Raw genomic sequence first — 14,376 nt, forward strand, 5'->3', positions numbered from 1 at the left:
GGGTAATCTGGAAGCTTCTTGGTATATTCAGCTTCGGGAAAGCAGCGTGACACATCACCCGAACCGAAGTTTTTAGAGGGCTCGGGTAACCGGAGGAGAATTGGCTCGGGTACCCGAACCAAGAATGGGCTCGGACGTTCCGATGCCGACCGAGTTCGGGTACGTCTGATCGGGCTCGGTCGCCAAGCGGGCTCGGGCGTCTCCTAGATCTGCTCGGTCGTCGAAGGGCTCGGGCGTCCGCTTGATCTGTTCGGGTATCCGAGCCAGTCAGCGAGATCCTGATCTGGTCGGCAGGGTGTCCGAGCCGGAAGGCAAGATACCTGAGCCGGCAGAAATGGTACCTAGTCTGGTCAGTATGGTACCCGAGCCGATTAAAGGGTTTATCCCGAGCTGTCTAGGAGGGCGCTCCGAGCTAGTGAACAGGTTTATTCTGGATGCTTGAAGTTTGGCTCGGTCCTAGAAGATGAATAGAATCCGACCCCAACAGATATAATGTGTGATATCGTTGAATTCAGAGAGATAAGATATTGTCAAGTAGAAGAAGGCCAGAGAATTGACGACTTCTAAAAAAAATTCTTGGATTTTTGTTTTGCTTTTTATTTGTATTACTTATAAGGAATGGAGTAGTGGACTACGTTATAGTGAGAACATTAAAGTAAGATCATAGTATTAATAAAACAGAACCTTAAAAATGCAAATGATGTGTGGGGTTTGTTAAGAGGCCAATGAAGAACACGAGAGATGTCTTAAATCATTTAACTTAAATGGTAGATGCTGAGCCATCTCTCATATTTAAGTGCATATACCATTTACAATTTTTGGGATGAGAAAGTGAATGGCGAAAGTTAGGGTTCATGAAAGGAACTGAAATTTAAGGGGGATTATGAAGATTGCTAGAGAGAGATAGCAAAAACAGTTTATGACGATGATCGACGAATTTTACTTTCTTTGTTATTTTTTATTTTTTTTATTTGCGTTTTGACGATGATAAAGAGTTAAAAAAATAAACTCCCAGTTTTTATTATTGTAGTTGAATTAAAAAAAAAAAAACACTTCTTCAAATTTAACAAGGAGTTTCTTGACTTTTCATTGAAAAAAAACCTAGTTTTTTAATTCTAAAAGATTTGGTATATATTTTTAAATTTTACTATAATTTTTGGTATATTTTAATAATTGTCCCATTTTATAATTAGTTACCATAAGTACAATCAAATTTTATTTGATTTCCATATACATTTGATTTTAGTTCGATTATTCATTATTAATTCGAATTTATATTCCAAAATTTTTTCAAAGATCCGATTTCAGAATTTCGGGTCAATTTTTTTATTTTGACCCGACCCATTTACATTTGTACTTCGTTTTTAATAGTATAGAGATGAAAGGCGTGTGTTACTATTTATAGGAAATTATTATCTTTTTTGTTTTTTTTTTACATCTTTGGATCGACAAAGCCCGATCCATAGCCAATTCCTACTACGCGGGATAACGCGACTTAGTGGAGTCGAACTCCGGTGGGGAAGGCGGAGTCAAATGGACTTAACCACTTGACTAAAGGCACTTCTAAAAAAATCTGGGAATTCTCCGAAATACCTATGGTATCAGGTAGTTTTCCTCTAAGTTTGGAATTTTCAAATCTAGATTATCTTTATTGGAGGCTACCACCTCCTATAGATGGGGGAGGGGGGGGAGAAAACTTACTGTTATGCTTGGATTTTGTGGTTTATTTGGAAAGATAGGAATAGAAAGGTTTTCAAAAAATACAATCTGAACCCACATATATTTTGAATCACGTTTTGAGGCAAAATTTAATGTGGGAAGAAGCTCAGCTGGAACCGATGGAAAATAACACTATTACGAGAATTTTGGAAATTCCAATTCAATCTATAAGATATTGGATTGATGGCTCTTGGAAATTTTCAGATCCAACTATGGGTATAGGATGGTGGTGTTTTCAAGGAAATGATCGAACATTGTTGTGGAAGTCGAAACTTGCACAATCGAAATTTGTCTAGGGTTTCTTTTCGGGATACAATTTACGAGAGTCTCAAAGATCAACAGAAAGATTTATAACCAAAGATGGTGTTCTTGATATTAATGATGAAAAGAATAGTTTTGATCGTACAAAGAACTAGATCGTAAAAAGAAAAGTGTTTGTTTGCTTTTGAATATCAGAGCTTTTAGTAGTCTCAAGTCTAGAGCGTTTTTGCTTTTGTCCCTTTGTGATGACCTTGAGTCGCTTTATATAGGGATAGTAAACCGCCTCTCCAGCGATATTCTCGGAAGATTTCTATTTTCCTCGGAGTTGGCTTAGAATATCGCAGATAAGGATACTTTCCTTATTCTTCAGAGGCTTTTGGAAGATTTCCTGATTTACAATGATCCTTCAAGATTCTTCCTTATCATTTCCGAGTATCTCGGAAATGATCCTTCTTTTTCGGAAATGATGTCGTTCTATTTGGAAGTGATACTTTAGAGGTGAATATTCACCAAGTCTTTGCCTCGGGTGACTCAAGACTTCACCTCGGGTGATCTTGTTCGTTTTGCTTCGGGTGGCTATGAGGACTTTGCCTCGGATGATCGTGAAGACTCTGCCTCGGGTGATATTGCGCATTCCACCTCGGGTGACTCTACAGACGTTACCTCGGGTGAACCTGAAGACTTCACCTCAGAGCAACTAGTGCAATCGGCTCGGGACAGGGCGACTGTGTGACATATACCCCGAACCAAGGCGGTGGAAGGGTACCCTGAGGTGACCGAGTGGGTACCCGGAGGTGACTGGGAGGGTACCCCAAGGCGACTGGGAGGGTACCCCGAGGTGACTGGGAGGGTACCCCGAGGCGACTGGGAGGGTACCCCGAGGTGATCGAGAGGGTACCCCGAGGCGGTAAGAGGGTACTCCGAGGTATTGGATTTTGGCTCGGTCTCAATGGATGGGTAAAACCAGACCCATACATATCCATCTGGTATTGCACCCATACTCGGCTTTTGTATTTTCTTTCACTTGTAGATCGTTTGGCTCGGCAAGGATTTCTTTGAAGTTTCTAGATTCTCGAGCCGTGAGGACGCGGTCTTCGCTGCTGCTTTCGATACTTTGTTTCTCGATGAATTCGACCAGTGTGACTCTTCTGAGGTTTGAGTCAGAGGTCAAGGCCAATGCTGCTAAGGCGTCAGCTAATGTATTCTCACCTCGTCGGATTCGCGTCAGCTCGAACTCGCCGAACTATTTTGTTAGATCTTGAGTAAGAGCAAGGTACGCCTCCATCCGTTCATCCCGAGCCGTATATTCTCCATTGAATTGGTTGGCAACGAGCTGAGAATCACAAAAAGCTCGCAGTTTGTAGATCTTGAGTCCCGAGCCAGTTTCAGTCCAGCTATCAGCGCCTCGTACTTTGCTACGTTGTTGGTTGCGTCGAAGTTCAGCCTAAAAAATTGTTCGAGGATTTCGCCTGCTGGAGACACCAAGCGGATTCCGACACCAGAGCCTTGCTTTGAGGACGATCCGTCAATATGGACGATCCAAATCGCGTCGGGTGGACTCTCGCGAGTGTTTTCAGGTGGCAATTCGATGATAAAATCTGCCAGGACTTGGGACTTTGCGCATGTTTTATTTCTGTACTCGATGGCGTATTCGCAGAGTTCCACTACCCATTTGGCTAGTCGTCCTGATTGGCTCGGACTGTGTAAGATGGCGCGGAGCGGTATGGGTGCCATTACAACGATGAAGTGGGACTAGAAGTATGGTCGTAGTTTCCTAGCTGACATTACGAATGCGAGGGCGAGTTTTTCAGTTTGTGGATAGCGTGTTTCTGCGTCTGTGAAAGTCTGCGAGACGTAGAAAATTTCTAATAACAACTAGATCATCACCCATACTACAATACGGGTTGAATTTCATTTATTACAAAATTTATAAATTTTATGTTTTAGAATAAAGTTGTGATATATTATAATAGTAAGTGAAAAAATAATAATTTTTTGTCAGTCCCTATATATAATATTAGAATGAATATATTTTCCTTTTTCTATAATATTCAATTATGGATTTTTTTTTTTTTAAGATATGAAAACGGAAAATAAGAATATTTTTTTAAAAAATTAATATTGTTTGAACAATGAGTTAATTTATGTTAGAGAAATTGTTAAAAATGCCCCTTTTTCAATACCCCTTTCCAAAAATACCCCCTTTGAGAGTCTATTTTTAAGTTTGCCCTCTTTTAATTTTTAATGACCATTTTACCCTTATTTGAAACAAAATTAGGTCCACAAAATACATAATATTTTTTGGCGGGAAAAGTGATCCTGCAATTTTCCCACCAAAACACTTGTAAAAACTTGTAAAACCTTTAAAATACCTTGTAAAATTTTCCCGTAAAATTTTTCCCGCCAAAAAACATATTTTGCGGGAAAAGTGATTCTGCAATTTTTTTGGCGAAAATTTTTGGCTGGAAAAATATACAAGGTATTTTAAAGGTTTTACAGAGTATTTATAAGTGTTTTGTAAGGTTTTACAATGTATTTTAAAAGGTTTTACAATGTACTATAAGGTTTTATAAGGTATTTATAACTTGTAAAACCTTATAAAAAACTTGTAAAACCTTATAACTTGTAAAATCTTATAAAATAGCTTGTAAAATCTTATAATATATTATAAATATCTTATAAATACGTTGTAAAACCTTTTAAAATACATTGTAAAACCTTACAAATACCCTGTAAAAAACCTTTAAAATACCTTGTAAATTTTTTCCCGCCAAAAATTTAACTCCAAAAAAATTGCGGAATCACTTTTCCCGCAAAAAAATTTTTTTGCGGGAAAATTTTATAAGGTATTTTAAAGGTTTTACAAGTTTTTACAAAATCAAATTTGTAATTTTGATGTGTGCACATTCTCATGTTTTCCTTATATAGTGTGATATCTTTTATTAAAAGAAGGGTAATTTAGTCATTTTGTACATAAAAAGGGGTATTTTTAAAAATAGACAGCCAAAGGGGGCATTTTTGAAAAGGGATATTGAAAAAGGGCATTTTTGTGAGTCTCCCTTTATGTTAACAACCACAAAATGAGAGTGCATATAATTTAGTTAGATCAAAAATCAAAATATCATAAATGCATCGCATCTAAAACGTAGATTATTTTGAATTACTTAAGAAAATTAGCTATTATTTTGAATTAATTTAGGAAATTATTTTTTCTGATTCATTGGTTGTTGAAATAGATATTTGTTTGAGCTAATTACGAAATTTACCAATTATTCACATAATCAAATATGTTATGAACATATATTTGGTATATAATAATACCAAATTCAATCCGTGTGTGGAGTCTATATTTTCATTTTACAATCCGTATGAAAATATTGCGGCACAATCTATTATTTATTATTTTCAAAATTACTTGCAGAATCAAATTTTCAAATATTTAGAAGTGTCAAACCTTATTTAACTCTTCTCATCATAAAATCTTAAAATACCGTCTGTTATAAGGATCATAACTTTCTACCATATAATATATTACATTTAACCCGCCGCCTACTATAAATATTTTAAACATATCTTTTTAGAAAATCAAATTAATGTATTTATAATTTTTTTTATCTTTTTAGTCTATTAAATATTTATGATATTCTTTAATATATTAAATTAAACTATTTTAAAATGTTCCAAATTAAAATCCTTAAAAAATTTTATTGTATTATGTAAAATTATGAATTAAAAAAAAATGATATGAAATTAAATATAAATATTCAAATATTTATAAGGATCATAACTCATTTCATCATATAATATATTATATTCAACCCGCCACCTATTATAAATATTTGTTTTAAAAAATCAAATTAGAGTATTTATACTTCATAAATTTTTGATCTATTAAGTATTGATGATATTAAAAAAAATGAATATATTACTCAAATATGAATTTTTGACCCGTTAAATTTGTTCTTTCATACATTGAATAATTTATATTCGTTTTTAAAAATTCAAATTTTGGTATATGGGGAAAAAAATTTACTTTTTATTATTATATAGATGATATAATGATTTATTTATTTATAGAAATAGAATCATATAAAGATGAGAGGTGAAGTATAATGATTAATAACAAATTAATATGGTAAGTTAGATATCAAATCTTATATGTTCATTTTGATTGGTCATTCTTTTTAAAGAAATTAATAATAGATTTTCGTTTTTATAATTAAATTGCATAAAATAGTATTTGACTTGTTTATCTTTAATGAGTTGAATTAATTTACTCTATAAAATTTTATTTCTAATGGCATTCTTAAATAAATTCTTACAAAGGAAAAAGTTAATTAAGGGTAAGGGAGAGTTACTCAAAAGGCCTAGTTAAGTTGAAAATAACTAAAATGACATGGTTTTGGAGCAATAGTATTATCTTTTTTAAAAGGCAATCTTGCCCTCAAGTATGTGTTATGCGAAAAAAAAATAACAGAAATGCCATTAGAATTAATTACAGATATGCCATGAAAAAGGAGGGAGTTGGGAAAAAGCAAGCGGCGGGAAAAAGAGATGATTTTTGGATGTAGCGACAGATTTTTGTAGGTGACAGATTTTCATGGTAGTTTTAATAAACTATGACAGAGTTGTCAGATATGTTAGATAAATCTATGGTTCAGACACAGTAGATTGAAGTAAGATTGATAGATTTTTGTATTTTTGGTTGATTTATTTGGTAGAGTTGTTTATAGTGGTGACAGAGTAATATGTAAAATAGATATGTTTGGCAAACTTACATGCAGTTATGACAGAGTAATTTAGGAAATAGATTTAATTGGTAGAGTTAACAAAGGTTATGATAGAGTTGTTAAGAAAAACAGAGTAATGTGGTAGAGTTTGAATTTAGGAACAAAGTCTGTGACTAGTGAAAGTAGAGTAATTGATTATGATAGAGTTATTATATAATCGGACAGACTTATTCAACAAACTAATTACTAGCGTGTCACAGTGTGTCAGAATAGTGGTGGAAGACTTTATGTATGTGACGATAGAGTTGTGGGTTTACGACTGCTTGGTGACAGAGTTAGCGAGACAATGTGGGGGTAGACTTAAAATCGTTAAAACCGCAATCCTGCAAAAAAGTTTTTTTAGATAGTCGTGATAGATTTATTTTGATAGAGTTATGTATGATGTTAAATCTGTCACAGCGTAAAAATTGGTAATTCCACAAATACCCTCCCACTTTAACTGTAATTACAATTTCAATGTACACGCATCTTCTTCGTTGTTTGTAGGTTAAACACTTTGTCGGTGGTTCGAATCTGAGCACATCAACGAAATTTAAACCCACGTTTTCATATAAATATATATCATCTGTTTACTATACAGAACATGATAGTTGATGTGGTTTGGTGGCAGCGTTTGGGTTTTGAAAACTTCAAGAGCTGTGTTCAACACTACACTCTCACCGGTCGACTTCTTCCTCTCACATCTCCGATAACATAAAGGAGAGATATTTGAACTCGGATCTTCTTCATCGGTGAAAGTTAGAATTTCAATTTTTAATACCAAAAATCTCTCCTTTTTTCCGATTGAAGTTTGTTTACCAATATGACTAAAGATGATTTCTTTTTCAAGTTGCAGAGTGATGAATCGTAGGCGATTCGATTGTTATCAGTAGCTTGTTTATCATTAGCTGCAAAAATGAAGGAACGAATTGTTTATCATTAGCTACAAGAACATGATTTCGTTTTCACATCTGATTGTGATTGTTAAAAATACATTTGTTGATTCTATTAGATCTGAGAGGAAGAAGTCGTCTTTACTTGTGGGAATCAAGATACGTTTCCAAAATCTAGAGAATCGTTTTTGTGAAGACGAAGAACAAAAAAAAAAAAAAAAAAAAGCACAGTTTTGAGACTAGTCGATATATTGAGAAACCCATTTAAATCCTTCGCCGTAACCCATCTTTCTGACAATGCTGCACATTAACCCCTTAGGTTAATTTCCTAAGTGTGTATGAAATAAAAATTAGAAACTTCCTAAGAGCATGCCTTGTCATTGTGTGAGTGTACTCCATGATGTTGTCATGTTTGAGCCAGAATTTTGATTTACAAATCAGACAATTTGAACACTAACTAAAGAAAGAAAGAAATCAATCTTGCAAATAATAGTTTTGGATTCATGTTACATGTCAAAAGAAAAGCTATGAACAGTTCCCTTGGAACTTGATATTAAACATCGGACGTAAAGGTTCTACCAAAGACTCTTCTTCTTCATCTCCACCGTCGTCAAAAGATATTTTTTCGCATGTGTTGTCAATTTGCTGACCCAAGCGTGTCTTCTGATGATGTATTTCTCCAATATTCCTTAGAAGAGTTAAAAGGCCAATGATGAAACTTGATCATCCACTTTGCAAAGCATCGTGGACCACAACACAAAGACAAATGCATGGGCATCTCTGTTCGGAAAACAAACTGAAAAACTAATAGATCGATCTAGGCTTGAATCAAATTACCAAATTCGAATCGGTGTAATTCTGGTTTTTTTTTTCGAGTTCGGCTCGGTTCAGGTCAGATAATATTCAATCCGAAGTGAAACCAAACTTGTAATTTGGTTCCGGTTTTGTGTAAATAAAGTCAAAATCGTATTTTGGTTTTGCTCGGTTATCAATACAAAATCAAATTACTGTAGTCAGTAGTCAAGTCAGTAGTCACAAAGTACAAATTACAATCCCATCACTATGTTGGCACCTGCACCCTTGAAGAGTGACTCGGCCCCTTCGTTCTTGACGATCTGAGAATTGGGTAAGACACCAGTCCACCTCCAATGTATAATTACAAACCTTTGGTTATATGTCTCTTGACTTTTTTCTTCAGACTTTCTCGAGCAGCTTTTCAGATTCCGAGCATGTATTTGGGCATGTCACTTGACCATCATACTCATGACTTCCATCACAACAATCTGCTCTCATGGAAAAACAAACGATTATTGGAACCATAAATACTGATAAGCTAATCCTTCAACAAAAATCTCCTAACAAACAAAATTGTAGCAATCAGCAGCCATAAATCACAGCTAATATTAACTACCAACAAAAAACACTGTCAAGAGCAAAAGTTGAACCGATAGTTTCCAAGCTTCAACAAAGCCCTCATTAGTTTTGTTTCAAAGATCTCTCTTCCACTACGACGTTTACTACACCTCTATGATGAAAGTAAAAAAATACTTCCAATAGAAATCATCTTTGAAAACCATTATAAATATTTTAAAGTAAGAGACACTACACCTTCGAGCAATACGTAGTGTTGTTAGTGAATTAGTGGTGTGAGACTGTTTCTCAATCATATTTTCCTCTAAATCTGTAACAAAGATACGACCAAAGTATTAGTCTGGTGAATTTGTGACTATCTATAAGCATGATAATTTTAATCCAAAACTAGGTTCAAGACGCAAAAAAAAAATCAGAAAATTTATTTTACACCTCAATTGTGTTAGCTACTTCGTTCCACAAAGAAGATTTACAAGATGCAAAAGCTAGTTACCACTTGCAATAGGCTAAAAACAAACAAAATTTGGAGACAAAGATGAGTGAGAAAAAAAATCAAGGCCCTGCAGTTTAGTTTGAATAATAATATCTCCAATCAACAGAAACATGAGAGATTAGAAAAAAACTTACTACAACCCATAATTGAGAAGCTCCATTGGAAAACATCATTCTCATCAACGAACCCAGCTATGAAACCATCTATCGGCTTCTTACACACATCTGAAAAGAAACCAACAAAATTGTATAAACCCAGAAACGAAATTCACCTCTATACTCGAAATCAATCCAATCGAAAGTAAAAGCATATTGAAACAAAATGCCCTAGACGGATTGAACAAGAAAAGAGAAAAGAGTTTTGCTTCTATTTTCTTCCAATCTCGATTGTATATGTAATGAAACAAAATAATTGAGATAATTTCTAAACGATAACACAATAAATTGAGAAATAATCAAAGATATACGTACAAGTGAAGAGCTTCTAGAAAATTGTCCAAGAACTCTAGTGAGAGTTGGGATCTTCGGAGACAAACCAGGACCCTCTTCCGAGTTTCTGGGTTCGAGATCTTGATAAGAAAAGATTTATCCGAGAGCTTAAAAACCGTAATATCACGTAATCTGTTGCTCCAAATGCCGTTTGTGATGGCGTGAAGAGCACCTGGACTAGGAGCATTCCCGTGAAACAGATCTATGATGAATTTCTCCCATCGGTGCTTGTTCCGGAATTTCAACACAGAGCTCACCCGAGGTTAAGGTAAATTCCTTTCCTTTCTTCCTCATCGTTTGAGAGCCCTTAGGCGGGGATTTATTTTTCTTAGCCATTGGGTTTGCCGGCGACCGTGAGAGATCTAGGGTTTACGGGTGGCTCGAGGTTGAGAGAGTTTTCTTTTCATTTGTTTGCTTTTGCTATTTTGTTATTTTTCTTGTTATATAATTTCTGCATTTTTTTTTGGGATTTTTAATTGAAAATGGCATGAATTGTAAATAAAGAAATTTTATTGGTTTTAAAGTCTTTTTAAAACTTTTTTAAGCCTTTCTATTAAAGATTTTTTTCGCTAAGCCTTTTGAATAATTAGTGGACTTTTTTAAGCTATTTGACGTAATTTCCCCAAATATATATGAGACGATAAAAGGCAGCCAAGAATCGAATATAGCCCTTGAGGCTATTGTCTATCTTTTATTGTTAATAAATAAAAATCTACCTATATAGTAATAAAATATATAAACAAATTGTAAATTTACCGAACAACAATGATAAATATAGGTCGATGTCCTAATCTCCTAAAATTATCTATATTATTAAATTTATAATAAGTAAGAAACAAAAAAAAAACGTACTCTATATATAAGTTAAGATACGAATAAAAAAGTTCAAAAGACATCGATAGGGGAACGATTTCGTGGAAAGGAAGTAACACAGAGGAAACAACATAAAAGTTTTAGCCAGCGATGATGCAACCAGAAGAAAACACCGAACGTATCCACCGAAAAAGACGAAAAAGACAATCTTCTTCGACACCGAAAACAACAACATTGCTCTTTCCTCTCGATCTAATCTTAGAGATACTCTTAAGACTACCTGTTAAATCTGTTTTGAGGTTTCGTTGTGTTTCGAAGCTCTGGTTATCAATCACCACCGATCCATATTTTACCAACGCATACGGAGCTCGATCCTCAACACGACCAAGTCTTCTAATGTTCTTCAAAAGCAGGGGCAAGTTGTTTGTTTACACGTTTCCGCACCACAATCAGAATTCGAACGAGCCTCATTCTTATTCTCAGCATGTGGATAGTTACCATATCAAATACCCTAAACAATGTTGCTTCCGCTTCACGGAATCAGTCCACGGCTTGATCAGCTTTCGAATATCTACAAAACCCATAATTTGGAACCCTACCATGAGACAGTTTTTAATCTTACCTAAACCGGAAAAAAGCTGGAAGGGATTATCAGTCCTTTTAGGATACGATCCGGTCGAAGGTAAACACAAACTAATGTGCATACCTCGTGATAGCACATGCGACGAGTGTAGGGTTTTAACACTGGGATTAGCTCAAAAGTCGTGGAGAAGGATCAAAACTAACCATAAGCATCGTTCTATCTCTTGTAATTATTACTAGATCATGACCCGCACGTACGTGCGGGCTTTCATATTTTAAAATGTTTTTTAACAAAATTTAATTCAATATAGATTATTTTGTTGTTTTATGATATATATTTTAGTGTATTAGATCTGGATCTACGTACGTGTAGAAATATTTTTATAGAAATTGTTATATAGATTTTAAAAATACAAAATATTTTGTTGTATTAGTGAACTTCGTAATAATATAAATATTATAAAGTTAGAGTAATGAACAAAAAATTCAGTTGCGTTAATGCATAATCATATTTTAAGATCCGGACTAATTTAGTTGCAAAATTTAAATGGTGTTACATTTTTATTTTCTTAACTAATCAAAACAGTTCTAACAGTTTGCTTATATATGTTAAATAGAATATGAATTTCGGTTTTAGTTTGGGTTATTTCATGTATATTAGCAAGACGTAACTATTTTGGAACATGAAACATATCCTTTCTGGTATCTGTCATGTACACATAAAATAAAAATATTACGGTCCCATATCTATCATAAATACAGTATGTATAACTGAAAACGTATGTACATGGTTATGTGTAAAAAAATTTATTTTATATAGTGCTCATAACCCAAACTCATACCAATTGGGTATTTAGTTGGTTTTTAATATATGTTCCCCTTCCATCTCGTCTCGTAATTTTTATTTCCATTTTATTCCATTAAAATTATGTTCCAAATTCTTGTTTGCTTACCTTTAAATACCATACAATATTACAATATATACTGTGAGTTTTGCAGATTAATATGTATGCTGTTAAATTTATAAATATATTTTAACAAATTTATTAATGTTTCTAGCTAAATTTTGCATATTTTTCTTTTCATTGTTTAATCATAATTAATTCGATTTTTTAGACTAAAATTAAAATTTGAGATATATCTATAAAAGGGATATGCTATTGCTGCATAATATTTTTTGAATGCAAAATATATAATTAGTTCACATTATTTCGAAAACTGTGTGCAATATATTATGGATTGGTTTAAGGAAGATCCGGTTGAGAAGAAAAAAAAGAAAACACAAAGTATTTCGAAATTAATATGTACAATCTATTGTTTAGCTATTTGCGAAACTTGCTCTAAATGAATGCCCAATATCATTTTTTAGAAATTGCGAAATAAAATTTTGTTTTATATTTCAAAATTTGTGAAAATATTATAACAAAACCGAGTCTTAAATATTTGTATTTAATTTTTTTACGAAATTTCATATTCAATCTTAAAATCCTCCATTGATAAAAAAAATTTAAACTATAATGTTTTTACTTTTGAATTAAAATGGTATTATTTTTCTTTTTATTTTTGATATAGAATAGTTTATTAGGATTGGTTTAGATAAAATTTTAGTTGGATATCAAATCTTAGTTTTTCAATTCTCATTGGTTAACAAATTTTTAGAAAAAAAAAATAAATTTTCGTCCATAAATTAATAAGAGAGAGAAAGTGAGTTTAATTTTTTGGAAACAAATAATTACTTTAAAGAATTTTATTATTTTTTATTTAAATATATTATTTTGTGATTACTATTATATATTTAATGAATTTATTTAAAAACTAAAACCAATGGTATTTTTGTAATACTTTACACTTTATAAGGTTATTTATGTTTGAGTCCTTCCCAATTAATAGTATAGATGGACAATGCATTAACGGTGTTATATATTATCAAGCCTATATTGATCAGATGGGGTTTAGCAATCCTGCTATAATGAGTTTTAATGTTAGATCTGAAAATTTTGATACGATAGAATTGCCTCCGGTAGTTTTGCGAACATGCTGATACCTTATCAGGGTAGGTTAGCATGTGTTAATAATACCATGAAGAACGATGTCAATGGTGGTATTACATTGTGGACTTTGGAGAATGCAGAGAAACACATATGGTCATGTAAACTCTTTCTTGCTCCTTTTGCTCATTATGGTCGGAGTTTGATAACTGATTTCAAACTAGATGGTATCACTCATGATGGAGAGTTTATTTACGTACCAGTACCATCCACGTTTCTCAAATCATTTTATATTTTATATTTTGATCCGAAGAAAAGCAACTTCAGAAAAGTCGAGTTTAGAGGAACTACGGACGAAGAATTTAGGCTCAGTAATGGATTTGGAGACAAAAGACAGAATAGGCTCCATACTTTCTCGCATCACATGCAGAGTCTTACGTCTTTCTATTAACAATTGTTTTTAGTTTAGTTTAGTTCTTTTTTTGAATCATAAATTTCCGTACGTTTTTTTTTTCTTGTCTTTCATGTAAATTTGATTTGATTCCATATGTATTATGCGGATTCTCAATTTTTCCTAACTTACTTTAATTCTATCCCGTTTCAATTCATTACTAAGTTCTTTTGCGATCTAAAAGTATACAATAACAAAATGTGTGTTACACAAGCGATATTTAAAGTAAAAATTTTGGTAGTAAAATATGATTGGTGATATATCATGGTTTTTACGGTTTTTAACCATGATATATGTATTATTTTTAGAGTTTTTTGTTTTTTCTAGAGTCTTTTCTAGTCATTTTTAGGTCTTCACACGTTTGAGATGCATTTGGAGAGATAATGGAGCATTCTGGAGCAAAATCAGGAAGTTAAGCTGAAAAAATGAACTCGAAGTCAAATCATGGGATTAGTGTCGATCGACACACCCTGGTGTCGATCGACACCAATATCTGACAGCAACTTGATTTCACGTGTTTATGAAGTTTTGAAGAACTGCAGAATCGT

General features: G+C 33.3%; 1 protein-coding gene and 1 long non-coding RNA gene across 4 annotated transcripts; one reads left to right on the forward strand and one right to left on the reverse strand.

Moving 5' to 3' along the window:
* Window positions 1–8,544: 8,544 nt before the first annotated feature.
* Window positions 8,545–10,420, reverse strand: LOC110224524. Of its 3 annotated transcripts, XR_002329017.1 has the most exons (5): window positions 9,977–10,420; window positions 9,641–9,730; window positions 9,446–9,519; window positions 9,251–9,323; window positions 8,545–8,925 (listed from the first exon to the last, which is right to left on the reverse strand). It is a non-coding gene; the product is annotated as an uncharacterized LOC110224524 (long non-coding RNA). The 3 variants fall into 3 exon arrangements; XR_002329015.1 differs by having other exon boundaries at window positions 9,251–9,519; XR_002329016.1 differs by lacking the exon at window positions 9,446–9,519 and having other exon boundaries at window positions 8,574–8,925; window positions 9,977–10,419.
* Window positions 10,421–10,905: 485 nt separating this feature from the next.
* LOC9327660 (putative F-box protein At1g50870) lies at window positions 10,906–13,828 on the forward strand. The gene is given in 3 exon segments (XM_021010543.1): window positions 10,906–11,615; window positions 13,285–13,404; window positions 13,407–13,828. Coding segments are annotated over 3 exon segments (1,200 nt in total). The 5' UTR covers window positions 10,906–10,957.
* Window positions 13,829–14,376: the final 548 nt, after the last annotated feature.

The sequence above is a fragment of the Arabidopsis lyrata genome (assembly GCF_000004255.2).
Source record: "Arabidopsis lyrata subsp. lyrata unplaced genomic scaffold ARALYscaffold_1, whole genome shotgun sequence".
NCBI classification, from domain to species: Eukaryota; Viridiplantae; Streptophyta; class Magnoliopsida; order Brassicales; family Brassicaceae; genus Arabidopsis; species Arabidopsis lyrata.